We start from the raw sequence: 18103 nt of genomic DNA, 5'->3' as shown, positions 1-18103 counted from the left end.
CTGACTTGCAGCTCCTCTTTTATTCTGTGGGTTCCTAAATATAGCTCTACCAGTCGACCTCAGTCCTGACTTTCAGCACTCTACGCAACTCCTGCTTTGGTACCTTCATAATGCTGCCCAGCTATAACCCCTGCATTTTCAGTACTGGGATGTAGACACATACAGGCACACACGCACACAGCTCTGCTGATCTACCTAAATTCTAAAATGCGCCCCTTCTGCTATCGCCCTACTGAGATCCTCCCACACAGGTGCGTCCAGGCACACCTGTCCCTAGTTAAGGTAACCCTTATGGTCCATTTCTGGAAGCCCATCACTGCTTCACTACCACTCTTTAGTCATGGCATGTGAACCCAATGTGTACGGGCAGTCCTCCGGGGTTAGGTCCACACATTTCAAAACAATGACATTGAAGTGGAGCTAAACACCCTCAAAGCCTAAATTGGCAGATAAGTACCAAAATCGAAAATTTTAAAAGACTGGGGAGTGAAGCATTGGGTATAGATAGTGGGTGAGTGCAGTGAAGAAAGAGGAAATCCAAAGATGGCATGGGGGTGGTGGGATCCCTATAAAAGTAAATGGAAGGTGTATCTTAATTAAAGATGACAACATCGATACGATAATCTCAAAAAGACTCAGTCTCCCATCCAAATGAGCCATGAGAATCCTCCCTTCAGCGGAGGACAGGAGCATCCTCTGCAGGCCATCTGGCTTGCCTCCAAGGCTGAAGGCACTTCCCTCGCCAGCATTCGTCCCCCAGATCTATACTCCCAGTCCGTTGCTGCGCACTGCTAGAATTGTTTTGCATAAATCAGGGCATTTATGTAATTCCTTTAGCTCTTAGTCTTCACTGTGGGTCATCTGCGTCTGAAAATCACCTCCTTCCCAGTTCCTATTCCAGCTTTCTACCAGATTCACTGCCTGCTCCTCTGGAAGCACTCTCGAAACCGCATAACACTCTGAGGTGCTCCCACAGTCGGTCCATCGCTACTAGTGTTCTGTGAGTTGCTCCCAAAGCCTTAATCCTCCACAGCAACACTGTTATTTGGGGAAGGGGTCCCTCAAGATGCTTCTTAAGCTCAAGGGATCCAGTAAGCGCTCTTGCCAGTAATCCTGCCAGGTTTCCTGGCACCTTAAATCCTTTAAGTCATTTAGTGTGGTGGACAGGCCACATCACTGGTGAGGGTCACAGCACAGCTGTGGCAGCAATGCGCTTTACAGGAGCTTGCTGCCATGTGAAGAGGATATGGGATACTGCTGTTGCCGAAGCTTGGTCTCGGCAAGCTTGGTGTCAGTGCAGACCCTCCCTAGAATAACTGTTACACTTAATCAGGTCCAGTACCTCTGCCAAACACAAAACGTGGGTTCCTTCCCCAAGATAGTTTCTATGAGTGTCCTTCACTGAAGTCCTGCTAAAATAAGCATTTGCAAATCCAACAGTATTGACTTGATTTTAACATAACTGTGTATATGAATTGCCAGCTGCTGCTATGGTAATTAATTGCAAGGCCTTTGTCATTTGTGTCCCGTTCTGTCTGGCCACGCTCTTTAGGACAGCCAGGCTGAGTCACCACAGCCTAACATTTTGGGGTGTGGAGGGGGGAGAGGGCTACAGCTCGATCAGCTCCATGGAGGGGCTTGAATTCAAAGGTGTCAACCCTGGTTCACACCTTTGAACTGAAGCCCCTCGGTTTATTTGCTTTTTGCTCAGTGGAGTTGTTAACCTTTGAGCTGCTGCAATTGGCAACCCCTCTGTGGATGCTATAAATCATTAAATGAGCGTGAAAAAGATACATAAAGCTAATGTGTCTTTTTTGCGCTCATTTAATGATTTATAACGGCCATAGCGGGAAAAGGCAAATTTTGCGGTTTTTTTTGCAAATCGCAAAATCGCCATAAGCTGGGTGGTCTGGGAGAAATTGAGATCCTCATTGCACTGTGCAAAAACTCGGCAACAGGTAAGGAGAGGAGGGGTAGGGTTGGTGCCTGCTGACGCTGACTTTGGTTTTCTGCGAAGGAAGGGCGAAACAACTTTAGGGAACACTGAACTGCTGCCCCGACTGACTCCAATACGAGGGATATACGGATGCCCAGGAAAGAGGGGGCTAGAGCCAACCAGGGGCTTTTGGTGTTTGGGGCAGAGTCTCAGGATGCTGAGCAAGTCCCCCCTGGAAGCAGTCTCACCAAATGCTATGGATGCCTACCCACCCCTTCGGGAAGACTATGATGGGTTGCAGGGGGGGGCTACAGGGTATTTACAGGGGAGCTGGATGTTTTCTCTCCCGGCTTAAACTACTGTCTTCAGTTAGCGGCTTTGAGTGCCAACCCTGCAGGTATGAAGGAAGCAAATGAGGAGTTGGCAAGCAAATTGGCTATATGAGAGTCTGAATGAGTCTATCCAAATCAGCCATGATGGGGTGCCTCCTGTGCAAATCATGGAAGCTCTAGCCTTGAGTGTTGAGAAAAGGCTTGACAGGGAAGCGGAAACTTCATATATGTGGCAAAATGGACTTTGTGATCTGGCCTGTCGTGAATCTGGGGACAGGTCCCTTATGATGGAAGCCCTTTTGCAAGATTGTAAGGGGATGATGACCCAGGTGAAAGGGTTAACGAGCCTGTCATCCCCATTGAAAGTGTGGCAGAATCATCTAGGGTCATGCCAATCGGTCAGGATGGGGTGGTCCCTGCTATTGACTTGACAGGGGACACGGCCCCCCTGGTAGTGAAGAATGTCTTTTCGGTCTTTAATCCAAAAAAGGACCAAAAACCTGTGGTGGTAATTGAGGGCCCTTTGAGGGAGGGCGTGTCCAGTGCGGTGGCCATTCCCCCTGGGAAGCATAAATCACAATTGAAAAAAATAAATAAACCTGCCGTCGAATGCCAAAAGGAAGGCGAAGGGCTCCTGAGCATTCCTTCGGAACATTAGATCACCACCTCTGCCGCTTAGTCTGCCGGCTGCGAAGAAGCCTAAGAGAGATCTGCCCCCACCCCTTCCGGATACCTCTATAGGGGAGCTGAGTTTGTTGGTGGAAGAATTGGAGAAAGCAGAGGAAGATGCCGAATGGAAAGATGTTAGTAACTCTGAATGGGAATTAATGGAAGGCCTCTCGAAATCCAGGATCTTGGCGTGAAACCGGCTGAGCGAGCACCAACGGAATCGCTCTTGCCGTTTACAATCTCTGTAAAAAGAGTGCCGCTAGTTGCTAACGAGAAAAAAAAAACGAATTATGGTGAAGCCTCTGCACCCACCAAAAAGTTTGTGAATAAACCAGAAAATGATCTAGGGTTTTAAGACTCTCGCACAAAGGATGGCCCTGCTTAACCTCCCCCCTCAAAACCAAGGAGCCTTTGGCTGCCAATGCTCAAAGTTCTTCTAATGAAAAAGAGCTCGGTTTGTGGACCCTCGAGGATATGAGTGTCAAAGGGTATAAATCCAATGGTGCTAATAAAGATCCTAGATGGGAGGTGGTTAGGAGGGGGTGGGGGGATGGAAAACCGCTGCCTGTTACAAAAAATTTAACTACTGAGCCCAAAGGTTTGCTTGGAAAGGATTGAGAGTGATTCTAAGATGTTCTTGCTGAATTGGGGGAAGTGTTGTGCGGTTGGTAAATACCATAGCCCTGAATCTCAAATTTGTGACAGAGGATAGTAAGATTGTGGAATTCATTGAAGAAAAAGACACTGGATTATATTGCATCTCTCCTCTAAGGGTAAAAAGGATGCCTTGCTAGCACTCAGACAAATTCTTACCCCTCGGTTTTGATGTAACTGACTTTCACGTTCAATTGAAAATGAACTGGAAATTGGCTACCTCTACAAGGGCCCCTGATTTGGGAAACTTAGCTCGGGGGGTGGAGAAGAGGAATGAAGTGGTAACGAAAGACTCAATAGGCAATTTAAAGAGGTGGTCTTGGTGGCCCACAAGAAAGATCTACACTCTCAAAAATTTACAGTAGCGAACCATGGAAAGCCGAGGGCTTGAACTTCACCTGCGGCTACAGCTCCAGCTTGGTTATGGCTAGCGGGTGCATTGAGCTGTCCTGGAAGTTGCTAGACTGTTGAAAAAAAGAAGTCTATCTTATTGAGGATTGGTTGTTGGAATACTAGAGGGTTCCGAAGCCTGTTTGGGGGTGGATTGCGGGCTTTCCCGGATCTGGACATCCTCATGTTCCACAAGACCTGGTTAAGGGAGCCTCCTCAGTGCGATGGTTATGTGGTGTCACTAAACCCGGCTCCAAAAGGGTTGCTTGGCCGCCCATATTCTGGATTATTGACGATATTGAGGAATGACTTGGGTTGGTCGATCACGGCAACTAAATGCCCGAATCCCTATGTCCAAGCAATCTACTTAAAAAATGATTTGCATGGTGTGGACCGGCCTTTGCTCTTGATTAACGTGTATTGGCGAGTCAATGTGGGGAAGGAATTTGATTTTACGAAGGTTGTAACTAACTTGATTGATGAGGCTGTCTGTGAAGGGGATGGTGTCAAGATAGTGTTGTTGAAATCTTAATATCAAACTGTTGAATAAGACTGGGAATTTGTGTGATAAGAAGGAATGGAATGAAAGGGAGAAGAATTGGATGAGGAGTAGGAATCTCAGAGAAATGCACTTGGTAAACGGGCAAACAGAGGGAGATATTCCTGGTCACCCCACATGGAGGAATGGATCATTGACATCTTGTATTGATTACTGCTTAATTTCCAACAATCTTAAGTAGAGTATTGAGACCTTTGTGGTGATCCCCCACCCCCCCAACCATCAGTGACCACGATCTATTGACCATAAGTTTTGGGGGTAGGTGGGGCAAAGATCGGAAGGATGTAATGAAAGAGGTTGAATTAAGGAGTTGTGGGATTCGCCTTAGATTGAGGTCAGGAGGATTGACCGAGAGTACAATAGACAATTGTTGACGGACTGTCGGAATATTGATTATAGGGGCTCCTTAAAGAGTTTTCTAAACCAGGAGTGCGGAAAGGGATCTGCCGTGGTCAAAAAAGCATGTCTATGATGGTGACCTAGTTAAAAAAAAAAAAAAGACCGGCATAGAGCTCTGAAACAAATAGGGTGTAAAGACCCCGAGGAGAGGGCATCTTATAGGCCCATAGCGCTAATCAACATAGACGCAAACATTTTTACAAAAATCCTGGCTAATAGACTGGAGGGCTTCCTCCCGGGGTTGATCCATCCGGACCAGGCAGGTTTTATTAGGGGCTGGCAAACGGCGGATAACATCAGGAGGGTGGCCCACCTAGTGGAAAAGGCTGAGAAGACGGGGACTCCCGCGGTTCTTTTATCGTTGGACGCAGAAAAAGCGTTTGACCGCGTGGAGTGGTCCTTTTTGTTCAGGACGATGCAAAAAAATGGGCATCGATGGCGAGTTCTTGGGTATGGTCCGGGCTAACTACCAGGCGCCAAGTATGAGGATAGCGGTGAATGGGGTCATGTCGACGTTGTTTAAACAGAGCAGGGGCACCAAACAGGGCTGCCTTCTGTCTCTGATGCTCTACGCAATTTACCTTGAGTCCCTTCTGCAGGCCATTAGGGAGACCCGGGCGATAAAGGGCATCCCAATTTGGGGGGAGGGAACAGAAAGTCACAGCGTTTGCTGACGACATGTTAACGCTGACAGCCCCTCGGGAGTCGCTAAAAGCTAGTAGGGCGGTGCTGGGGGAGTTTGGGGAAGCATCAGGCTTGAGAATTAACTTCTGAGCTCTTGGCCCTCCGGCTTGAGAATTAACTTCTGAGCTCTTGGCCCTGACCCTGAACTCGGGAGATCGGGAGGCGCTTTGGGCGGCCACCCCATTCTTATGGAGCACGGGCGGCATTAAATACCTGGGAGGGAAAATTACACCAACCTTAGCTGGCTGGTATCAGGCTAACTTCCCACCACTCTTGAGGGAGATCAAGGGGAGCTATCGTCGGTGGAAGGACCTCCGTGTGTCGTGGCTGGGCAGGGTGGCCGCGGTTAAAATGGTAACTTTGCTACGCCTTCCGTATCTTTTTCAGGCAATACGACAAGCGGTACCCGTGGGCTTTTTTAAGGAGTTAGGAACCCTGACCAACGAATTTCTGTGGGCAGGAAAGAAAGCACGAATTAGTAGGCGACTCATGATGGCACCTAGGCGGGAGGGGGGTCTCGCACTCCCGAATTTTCAACAGTATTATGAAGCGGCGCAGTTGCGACTAATCCGAGAGTGGCTTCGGGAAGGGGAGACTAGACAGGACATGCCGTGGGTGGGAATGGATAGAGCGGTGGCGCATCATAACCATGCGGAGGTATTGTGGCTCCCTAAGCAGTCAAGGCCCAGGCATCTTTACAAGAGCTCTATTATGAAATTAATGGCAGAGAACTGGGACAAGTTGGTGAGGACGAAGGGAATCGCAACCTTTCCGTCTCCTTTCACTCCCTTGTTTGGCAATGGGGACTTTACACCAGGGTTGGAGGTGGGTGCGTTCACACAGTGGCAGGAGGGGGGGGGGTGTAAGTGGTTAGGCAAGCTATTCCGTGGAGGAAGAATTCTTTCATTTGAGGAATGTAAAAGGGAATACGGGATAAAAGAAGGCGATATGTTTCGATACGCGCAACTGCGGCACTGGGCGTTGCACCCAGCAAATAGGCAGGCCGCAACAAGAGACATGACGAGCTTTGAGAAATTCCTCTTATCTAACGACGGGTCCAGGGGATTGATATCCAACTTATACATAATCTTGGACGATGCCACCGCCAGAGGCCTTTGGCGATACATGAGCAGGTGGGAGCAGATCATAGGAAGGGAAATTGAACGTGAGGAGTGGGAAAGGCTATGGAGGAAAATCCCCAAGCTGGCGAGGGCATCACAAATTCAGGAAACATGGTACAAGATTCTGTTTGGTTGGCATTATACTCCATCGCGCCTTCGGGAACTCTACCCTTACACCACTGGTAGGTGCTGGAGGAGTTGTGGACAGGAGGGCACGGCGCAACATATCTGGTGGGATTGCCCTGTCATTAAGCCCTTTTGGCGGGAAGTTGGGGGAGGCTCAGGAGCAGGTGTTTGGGGCAGGGAGCAGCAGCCCGCCAGAACTGTCTCTCTTGGGACTTGGAGGGGGAACTGTCCCTGTGGAACCGAAATCTAGGGAGAAGGCGAGGGTGATCCTTGTAATTGCAGCCATGACTGTAGTAGGGCAACATTGGAGGAGTGCTGAGGTCCACCTCATGAGGGACTTGCTGCGAAAACTCTGGGAAATTGTGGCCCTCAAGTGGGCAACGTATGCAATGGACGATAAACTTCATTCCTTTGCAACGGACTTGGAGGAAATTATGGAATTTCTCAGGGACGACTTTCGGATTGGGTAGCGCCCTCCACGTTTGCGGCTCCTGGACCTGCAGTAGACTCTTGCGGGTTACTCCCGGAGGTATTGGGTTTAGGGTAAACGAGGGGGAGAGGATGCGGGGGGAGTTGGGGGGGGGGGGGGGGACGGGTGGCGGGTTGGGGTTGCTTCAATGTTATGATCATATTCATTTGATTCAGGGCGCAGGGCCCAAGGACTGGCTTACGCTGCTTGTGGGGGGAGTTGGGACTTGTTTTTACTTAGGTTGTAGTTGCTGAAAATAAGTTTAAAAAAACCAAATAGGGTGCGACTCTGGCGTGGACAAGAAAGAAAGGGCAAGAAAAGTGCGTCAGACATATAAAAATTGGTGTAGAAGTATGCAATATTTGCGTCTTCAGCATGATGCTGAGTGCATGCTACAAGCGGTCTGCAAGAAGGATTCTAGATCCACATGGGAGTTAATTAATAATTGTGGGGTGTTCCGACATGAGAAATCCTTGGTGATGATGGCGGGGAAAGACTGGATTAGACAGGGGAGCGGAGTTAACAATCTTCCGAAATGTATGGTCCAATTCCCTGACACCAAATATCGTGATCTTCTGCTTAGATGTCTCCTAAATATCTTGCACTCAAGAGATTCTGTTTAAGAGGAAAATGGTGGGGATTGAAAGTTCTAACTGTCGATATTGTATGAGCTCTTGCTTGGTGGAAACCACGGACATCTAATAATGAACTGTGAAGCTCTGACTAAGATTCGAGTGCTATATTTAGAGGAGCCCTCATGGATGGAAACGACTCTCTCAAAAGGGGAATGGTGGAAGTGGATACTAATTGGTGGCAAGCCTATGATGGTTATAGCTGTAATGAAAACGTTGGAGGTTGTGTTAACCAACCAGGGGGAAACGGGGAGGCAGGAGGGGGGTTAAAAGTTTTGGGATGGATTCCACATCCCATTGGCTCAATGTCATTCTGACATAGTATCATCTAATGTGTTATTGGAGGGGATGCTGTAGTATCTATGGATGGTATTTAGAATGGAGCTGTAAAGGGAAAAGGTTTTATTCCTAGTGGAATGGCTGTTGTTGTTGTAAGCTATGGATGGCCTTTTTCTTTTCTTTCTCTGGGGAACAAAGAATGTTAAATGTGATTTTTTTTTTTAAGTTGATGATTGTTCTTATACGTGTTTGACTTTTTAACCAATAAAACATTATATAAAAAACTATTTATCCTAAGTAACTGAAAAAGACAAAAATCCATCTTTCCAATTACCGGAAAGTACCCAGCAACCTTTTGTTTAATGGAGAAGTCTGTGTTTTCTTTTTTTAGTTTTATTTGTTAATGAACCATAGGTTATGAGTAAAGATTTTTGGCTGCCTTTACTTCTGTACAGGACTAAGAATCTGCTTTAGCAAATTAAACCTACATACACTGCAATCAAACTCATGCCAAAATATTTTACATTTTCAAAGAATGTCATAATGTGACAAATACAGTGGGTAAACAAAAGAAATGCTACATTGTGAATAAAACTGGCACTTCAGCCTAAACTAAAATGCAAATTCCTCCTCAACAGCCACAAGACTGGGGGAGGGCTGTCCCATGAGAAAAGTATAAACTTGGGCTTTGAAGCTGGACTTTTGACACTGCCTGGATTTACCAAGGCCCAACTGCTCTTTGTTCTGGGAACAGATGACCTTGGGAGGAACCACAGATTCTACTCATTAGCTAACAAACCACTTATGTCATGGGGCCTACCAACAATAACCTAAATATACAAGAAATAGATTCTGAGCATGTTCCCTCGGCCCCCCAGGACCCTATCCATAATCAGACCGTCCCATCAGCCAGGTCCTTCCAGAAGGATGCGATTCACTTATTGAAACATGTCTGACATTGTGACAGTAAATTGGTATACTTACATGAGGGTGGGGACTGTGACAGCTGGAGAAACTGTAATTTCAAAGAGCCTGCTGATAAAGAGCTCCATGACCATCACATTCTCAGGAGTCCTAAATGACCAGCTCTGAGCTTCAAAAAGAAATGACACCAAATCTTCTGTTGTCGGGCATGGGAAATTATGCCTTTTCATATTGTGCTTTATCCCATTACATGTAAAAGAAGAAATTGCTCTATTCAAATTTTACGTACAAGCCTGTTGGGGAGAATTCTCATAACTCCCCTACTGCCCACATTGACCCCTCTTGAGATGAGCCTGGCTGCCCAGCCACACTACCAACCTGTGTAGTAAAGACTTATACCAAAGGTTGGGTTCCTATTGCCAGGAGGACACAGTTGTTGTAGTGCACCCAAAGGGTACTTCTCCAAATCTTGCCTAACAACAAATAATCCAGAAGTCCAGCAAAAAGTGCCGGGAGGGGTCTCGCAGGTGAGGGAGATTTTGCATAAAAATGAAAATCTAACCTAACTGGTTGCATTCTCCACAATGTGGGAAAGCCAGAAAAGTTCGGTGTGTAGTAACCCATGAATAAAGAAGCCAACGTGCCTCGAATGTATTTTTGGAGATGGGACAAGCATGCTAGGTGGAATTCTTTCTCACAGGTGTCGAGGGGTGGTTGGGAGCTTGAGTACACATGATCTTTCACCTTCTCACTATGGCTGTTGGGGAGAATTCTCAGAAATGTGCTAAATCCCTTCTACTTTAGAGACACCCAGCACTTTTGCTGGACTTTAGGACTTTTAATTTTTGTCCTGTTGAGTGAGACCTTTTCCCCCCACTCTCTTGTGCATTTTACATTGATTTGAACACTTTCTTTTGACTTTGGAGTCTGACGCTCTCCATAGGCATCATCTTTTTACTTTGTATCACCCAGCACATTCAGTGCAGAGATGCATGGAAGTTTTACAGATTTCCCAAAGGTTTAAATACCTTCTTAGTTAAACGGTTTCCAAGAGCAGTGAAGTTAAATTGCCTTTACTTGCCTTTCTAGACCCAGCACACACTACCTTACAATAGGGTGCTGGAGGGCTTACTTAGTATCCCCTTTGTCTAGTTTCTCATGTAACATTTTTGTTACCCTTCCTAAAATGAATGGCTGGTGACGGTATTTTACTTTTTCCCACCATTGTGATTTTCTACCACTGGCTACAATTGCAGCTGCAGTAAAGCACCCATGGGTGCCCATTTTGTCAAAATGGCTCCTGTCTTTTTCCTCATTTCTTGTTGGAAAGGTCCTTGGGATTTACTATGCGCGCCAAACCAGGTTTGGTCCCTTTGTTCGGTTTGTCTTTCTCAGGATTGGCTGGTGAAGCCCGCCTCTGGCGCCAGCTTATCTGGCAGGACAGGAAGTGAGGGAGGTGCCGACAACTCCCTGTGCTTAATCCCCTTGGTTACAGGATTGCACCCAAAGGTGATTGGCTAGCTGTCCTTGGAGGAGAGCCTCCCTGCTGTGAGTGACCGCTAGGCTGCAAATGAATAGGAGAAACCTGCATAAAAGGCAAGGCTTTTGTCTTGGAAGGCAGTCGACAACTGGACGAAGGAATCTGAAGAAGAACTTGGAAGAGACACTTGCTGCAACTCCTGGACCGTTGGTTTGCACAGTGAAGCCCTGCTGCATTGCTGAAGCTCAAAATTCGTCTCAACTAGAGAAGCCCTGCAACGGACTTGGGTTGGTGTGACCTATCGACCTCAAAGCGAACTCGTCTGGACATCCTCTCGGAGCTGGCTGTACTTCCATTGCTGCTGCAGGAATCGATGGCCAGGTAGAGGAACACCAGAATAGAGTCCCATTTTTATATCGAACTCGAGCTACAGGAAGATCCTCTGGACTCCGATGAAGCATGACTGACAAGTCTGAGCCACCTCAACAGAGTGCTGGACCCCAGATGTGTGGAAGGTCCATAAGGTATCTAAGAACCGCAGTGGTGCTATTGGCGAGAGAAGTTGAAACCGCGAAGTGCCACTGATCTGAAGTTTGCCCATTGCGGCTGCCGACCTTCAATTCGTAGTGCAGGAGTCCTCCCTCTTGTCCCCACGACTGAGGCCCAGGAACAACAGGATCTGCCGACCTACACAGGAACAGAAGCCAGCAGGAGCCACTTTCTTCCAACTGAAGGTACTGTAAAACTAAAAAGACCTGCCTCTTGTTTTGTAGCTTTTTGCAGAGTTGCTTGCAGCTCTGCCCCTCACAAGCCTCCCAGCTTGTGGCCCTACAGTGATTACATTTTCTACAAAGACTTCTAAAACATTGCAAGACTTTCTACCTACCTGCAAAAAGTGCTTCAGCTCTCTGAGATTTTGCTCCATTAACATTGGCTGTCCTGGCTCCCTGAAAGACTTCTTATATCTGATTTTGTGCTTTTAATTGTCCCTCAGGAAAGGGTTAATTTACATTGCATTAGAGGGTTCAAAAAGTAATTGCCTGGTTAAGAACATTTGTTTAACATTGTTCTATTCCCTCAAACCTTTTATTTGACCCCAAACGGAGTATTGCTCTAAATGTGCCAGTGATGCATACACTTTCAGTGTCCTAGTTATGTCACCTCAGGGTGTCGGAAGTATGTGTGCCATCCCAAATGGGTATCTACGGATTTATTGAAACTGAGTGTGTATTTTAAAGTATAATATTTCATATTTTGCTTCCTTCTAAGGAAGGCTTATTTAACTGACTGTTAGATTAATAAATACAGGTTTAATCAAGCAACCTTGAGTGTAATTGTTTATTTGGATACTTGTCACTGTGGATCCCTGTTATAACCCTACAGCTCACATTGACCCCTTTTGAGATGACCCTTGCTGCTCAGTCTCTCTACCAACTTATGTAGTACATGCTAATACCAAAGGTTGGGGTTAATTATTGCCAAGAGGACCAGGCTGGTGTCTCCCACAGGGTACTGCATACAATCTTGCCTAACAATGGCCAAGCCCCAGTATTATACATGTACATAATGTACAATTTGAGTATATTTGTTGAAATATTTATTTTCCTTTTTCAGGGTCTTATATTTGTGGTCGATAGCAACGACCGAGAGAGAATCCAGGAAGCTGCAGAAGAGTTACAGAAAATGGTAAATACAAATGTCTAATTTTAGTGTTACTGGTCTGTTTATGAACATTGTGTATGGTACATATATTTGATTGGTCTTCAGAATAGTTGAGAACAGTTGAGCCACACCCTTAACTTGGCTTAACCCATGTTTTTTGTAGTGACAAACCTTTTCACACTGCTTCAGGGCAAATGACAAAACCATTTTGAAAACACTGGTTGATATAAACACGCTGTAATTTGCTTAATTCCTAATCCAGAATGATTTACTGTCCAATGTAGAGCCCATTTCGTTTGTGGTAAGAAGCAAAAACGCATATAACGTTTTAAAATCACATTTCTTTTATTTTAATTTGAGGACACATTTCCTTTAGGAATGTAACACTATAATGGATGTGGTGTATCCTATTAGGAAGACGCGATAATCATTCTTAAAAGTTTGATACACAGAACGTCCATAATTTTGTCAGAGTGGCTTGATCTGATTTCAGAAAACCCCATTTTTTTGTTTATAGAAGCTTGTAATGAAACATGTTTAAATGCCACATTGTACATATCAGTAATGTAATTGAGGATTGCTGTCTGACTCTTGAACATTTTATTTATTTGCATTTATAAAGCGCACAGAACTGCCCTGGGGCATCGTGGCGCTGTTACAGCAGACTTAGTCATGAACACAAGCATAGGAATGTGTTTACAGATGTAAACCGAGTTACCGAGTACATTTCACATTGGTAATAAACATTGAGCTTAGAGGTTATGCTATGCTGTGGTTACAATGCAAGCATGAGAGTGCATGTGGAAGACTTTAGCGGAATAGGAGGGTTTTGAGGTTTTTACGGAAGGTATGGTATGATTTTTCGTTCCTTAGTGAGGTAGGTAAGGAGTTCCAGTTTTTAGGTGCGAGGTGTTGGAAGCTGGTTCCTCCCGCCCTGGATCTTTGAAACGTGGGGACATCAATCATGTTGGTGCGGTGAGCTCTGGTGGGTCTGATGGAGGCTTTCGGTGTGATTCTTTCTGCGAGATAGGGTGGGGCATCCAGGGATAGGCATCTATGTGTGATGGTCATGGCTTTGAAAAGTATGCGTTCCTTCACGGGTAGCCAGTGGGCATCTTTCCTTGCTTGCGAGATGTGTTCTCTTTTTGGAATGGACAGTGCTGCCCGGAGCGCATTGTTTTGCGTGATTTGGAGTTTTTTTAGGTTGTGGGCGGAGGTGCCTAGGAACAGGGCATTACAGTAGTCTAGTTTTGTACCTATAGTGGCTCTGGCGATGGACAGGCAGTTTTTGGCGGAGAGAAAAGGCTTGACAGCATTTATCATCTTGGTGGTAAGTGCCGAGGAAGAGGCTATGGCGTTGACCTGGCGAGACATAGATAGTGAGGCATCTAGGTGAACGCCTAAGGTTTTAACAGTCTTGGAGACTGAGATGGTGGAGTTGTCGATGTTGAAGGATTTGTATTGGGGGGGGAGTTTGTTGAGAATTTCATTGGTCCCTACTATGAGGATTTCGGTTTTGTCCCCGTTTAGGCAGAGGCCGTTGGCCGCCATCCAGGTTTGGATGGCTGTGTAGATTTTGGTTAATGCTGTCGCATCTTCTTCGTAGGTCCCAGTTAGAGGGAGTAGTACCTGCGTATCGTCTGCGTAGTTGGTATACGCTATGTTACGACAGTCGAGGTCATTGAAGAGAGGAAGGGTGAATATATTGTAGAGAGTGGGGGCGGTGCAGGAGCCTTGTGGGACGCCGCAGTGGATGGTGGTAGGGGTTGCCGAGGCAGTGTCTGAGAAGACTTTCATGAGTCTGCCATTTAGGAATGAGGCCACCCATGCAATGGCTTCCGGGGAGAAGTGTGCTTCATTTTTTAGGTGCATGCCTAGGATATCGTGGTTGACAAGGTCAAAGGCGGCAGATAGATCCAGTAGGAGAAGGAGTGCCGGTTTGCCTTTATCCATAGTGTCAGCAAGCTGTATTTTCAGATCAAGTAGGGCTGACTCAGTTCCGTGACCTGGTCGGAAGCCTGACTGTCTTTTTCCTAGGATATGGTTGGTTTCGAGATAATCCTGGATTTGTGTGTAGGCCATTTTATCCAGTATCTTGAGCAGGAAAGGCACAGTGGTGATGGGCCTGTAGTTGGTAGCTACTTCAGGGTCGAGGGTGGTTTTTTTTAGAAGCGGGCGCACCCAGGCTTCTTTTAGACTGTCAGGGACAGTGTTGGTTTTGAAAGAGGCATTAATGAATGATTTAAGGAAAGGGGCGAGTGTTTCAGTGCAGTCTTTGATCAGGCTGGCGGGGCAGGGGTCTCCTTTACAATTGGATGGTTTGATCTTGTTCATTATCTCAATAACTTCGTGTTCTGTGACTTCCCTGAATTTGAACGGGGTAGTGGGGGCTTTGGTGGATGTGGTTCCCGAACTAGGGGTGGGCATGTGGCTCGTGGTGGTGGGAGATTTGAGGTGCAGTGATAGGTTTTTGTGGTGCTCCTTAATTTTTGTTTGTAGGAGTTCAATTTTATTTAACAAGGCAGATTGTATGGAGTTGCACCAGATTTGGTCTTTAACAATGTCTTGTGATTTGGTGGCCGGTGTGGTGAGTTCGTTGAAAATGGCGAAGAGTTCTTTGGATTCGGAGCTTGCATTAGCAATTCTATCATTATAAGAGACTGATTTAGCTGTGATTATGGCTTTTTTGTATTGGGCAGTGATTTTTTTGTAGGAGGATAGGGTGGCTGGGGAAGGCGATTTCTGCCAGGAGTTTAGAGCTTTTCTTTTCTGTGAGCGGAGTTCTTTGAGTTCAGTGGAGAACCAGGTATTTGAGTGTTTGATAGTTTTGGCTTTTTTGGTCTGCAAGGGGGCAATGGCGTCAATGGCGGTGCTTATGGTGCTCTTGTAGATATCTGCTAATTCTGACGGGTCAGATGACTTGAGGTCTGTGGAGAGGATGTGAAGGTGGGGTGTAATTTTATCTTTAGTGAGATTTTTTACACATCTTGCCAGTGCTGGGGGGATGGGGTTAGGTTTGTTTGTGTTAGATACAGCGGGAATAAAGAAGTGAATGAGGTGGTGATCTGACCAAGGAGTCGGGGTGATGGAGCTAATGTCGACGTGACAGTTGTGGTCAGCTATCCAGTCCAGGATACGGCCTTTGTTGTGTGTGGGTGAGGTTATTTTTTGGTCGAAGCCTAGTTCTTTTAAGGCTAGTGCAAGAGATTTAGCAGGCTTGTCCTTTTTATCGTTATACCCCAGGTTAAGGTCACCTAGAAGGATGCTTTTGGAGGTGAGTTTTAGGTTTTCTGTTAGGCGGTGTACAAGGTTCTCATGGAACTCTGTTAGGGGGCCGGGCGGGCGGTAGACTAGGTTGAAGGTGATGGTGGAAAATCATTGAAAATCGCACTGTTTAGATACTGATTTGTGGAACAGCAGGACTTAATACTTTGTAGGGAATGCAGTTACCACTGTTCCTCCAAACGTCCCAAGCTCCCTGTGTGCCGTCAAATATCATGTGCTTCCTTTTGCGCCTTTCTAAAAAAAAAACACATTGGCTGTCTGCTTTCCAGACTGCAACCCTTTAGTTCCACTCCACTAGTCATTGACCTGCAATTCCTCCTGCAGTCCTGCCAGCACGGAGGTGTATCTTGCATCCAGACCGACGCTGCACAGAATACCCAATGACCGCACAGTCTCTGCCCTGTAGTGAAAGCCTTTCTTTCACCCGCAAATAGATGTTTCATCCGTTTTCCAGTCTTTTGACAGATGCAGCCAAACCTCTGGAGCATGTGCACATAGAAAAGCATTGGCACATGCAATGCTTTTCTAACATGTACTTCTCCTCTTGCACAATTACAGCATGTAGGGCTCCTGTATGTCCTTCTTGGAAAACACATTTTACAGTAAATATAACAAAAATTAACAAAATATCAATCTGCTGTGAAATGGGCCATATAAAAACTGGAAGGCTTTCTGGAAATATTCATCCCAACCTTGAAACTATTCCATCAAATGTATGCATAAATGTGCACAGTGATTTAACACAAACATCAACCATAAAGCCACTTCGAATGGATTGTCCTCAAACCTATTCCTCATCTTTAACATTTAGTGTCCACAGTTCCTCTGCTTCGGAATTTTTTTTTCGACAGAGGGCGCCCTGCGTCAATGGCTTCGGATCGATGTCCCTCAAAGGCCTCCGTCGAGGGTGACGTCATCTAATGTTATAAGTAGCATGCACGGCGCCTGTAGCCTCAGTTCAGTTTTTTCCGCAAACTTGTTTGCTTCGTGAAACTCAGCGCGCCTCATACGTTTTACTGTTTGCTTTGAAGATTTTCTTTGATATGTCTTGGTTTTCCACTCAGACACCTCGGTCCGGGTTCAAGAAATGCCGGAACTGCGGATACAAGATGTCATCACAAATCCACCTTGTGTCTGCGACACGCCAGTCTATAGTGCCTGTCGGATCCTCCACCCCGATCAGGCACTCGATGACTTCGGAGCCGTTGTCAACACAGTCGTGCCAAAGTTACAGGTTCAGCCCCTGGCACAGGTGAACCCGCCTAAGAAGGCAGTGGTTAGTCCAAATCGACTCAGAAGCCTCTGGCTGTGGTTCCCGAGAAGAGGTGTACTCTACTGCCAAAGAGACTTTAAGTCCCTCACCTCTATTTTTGATGAGGAACATTCTGATGTGGCTCCTTTTGGTCTCCAAATTGGGACCCCTAATGTGCCAGAATGCCGCATCTCTGAGGAGAGTCGTATGCAGGATCTTTGATACCTTGCATAATGCCAGTAGTATTGACACTTCTACTGAGCTGGAGTTCGGCAGGCCTGACCTGGTGAGCATGCCGACTCCTTTTACCAATGCCTTATGTCGAGAGTGGTGGAGTATTTGGGCTGGCCCAGGCCTACTGCCCACTATGATCAGGATGATCTCACTGACATTTTGGATGAGGGTCCTCCTACGGATCCCATATTGCCGTTTCATGTGGCTCTCCAGAACGGGGTGGCTAAAAATTGGGAAACGCCAGAGACTAATCCGGCGGTGAACAAGTTTTTTGAAGCGAAAATACAGCCCCTCCATTATCGACCCAGCTAGCTGTCATCTCACCCCACTCCTGAGAGTCTGGTGGTCCTGGCAGCCATGGCTATCTCGAAACAGGCTGCATACCCTACAATCCTTCCGGATCGGGACGATTAGTGCATGAATGGATGGGAACATAGGTATTTTCGGCTGCGAGTATGGCACTGAAGGCAGCCAACTCTTCTTGTGCCTTGGCAAGAGTTTCGTATACTGTGGGGTTGCATATCCATGGTGGCTGACCATAATCCCGAAAGGGGTGAAAGGGAGGGCTTCCTAGCTCTTAAGGACGGCAAGGAAGCCATGTGTGAATCGCTTCAGTCTGGGTTGGATGTTGCTGAAGGGGTCAGCAAGTCGTGGCTATGAGCACCGTAATACGCAGATTTGCGTGGTTGCGGAAGTCAGGTTTTGCATCGGATGTGCAGGCAAGACTTCTGAACATGCTATTTGACGTGTCTCACCTTTTTGCCTTGAGAAGCTGCAGATCTCTAAGACAGCCACAAAGTCTTTGGGTGCCGCTGTCCAGCAGCCTCTACCTTTTCATCCTAGTGGACAGCAATGGAAGGGTAGATCCTTTCTTTACTACTCCTCATTTGGAAGGGCGAGAGGAATGGCCAGTCAGAGGTCAACGTAAGTTTCCTCGTGGTGGATGAGGTAGAGGTGCCAAAGCCGCTCAAGCAGCAGCCTCTTTGCCACCAGGCTCTGCTACTGATGATTCAAAA

At 46.6% G+C, this 18103-nt stretch overlaps 1 protein-coding gene across 1 annotated transcript in view; it reads left to right on the top strand.

Annotated features, from left to right (window-relative positions):
* The window catches only part of ARF4 (ARF GTPase 4), a 144810-nt gene that overhangs the window by 59512 nt on the left and 67195 nt on the right, over positions 1–18103 (top strand). Inside the window, exon 4 of the mRNA XM_069643680.1 lies at positions 12269–12340. Within this exon, the coding sequence (XP_069499781.1) occupies positions 12269–12340 (72 nt within the window). The remainder of the gene's footprint in view (positions 1–12268; positions 12341–18103) is intronic.

This window comes from Ambystoma mexicanum, chromosome 2p (assembly GCF_040938575.1).
Source record: "Ambystoma mexicanum isolate Mex_15411 chromosome 2p, UKY_AmexF1_1, whole genome shotgun sequence".
Taxonomy (NCBI): Eukaryota; Metazoa; Chordata; class Amphibia; order Caudata; family Ambystomatidae; genus Ambystoma; species Ambystoma mexicanum.
Note: the sequence above shows the minus strand (reverse complement) of the source record. Positions and strands in the feature narration are given on the sequence as shown.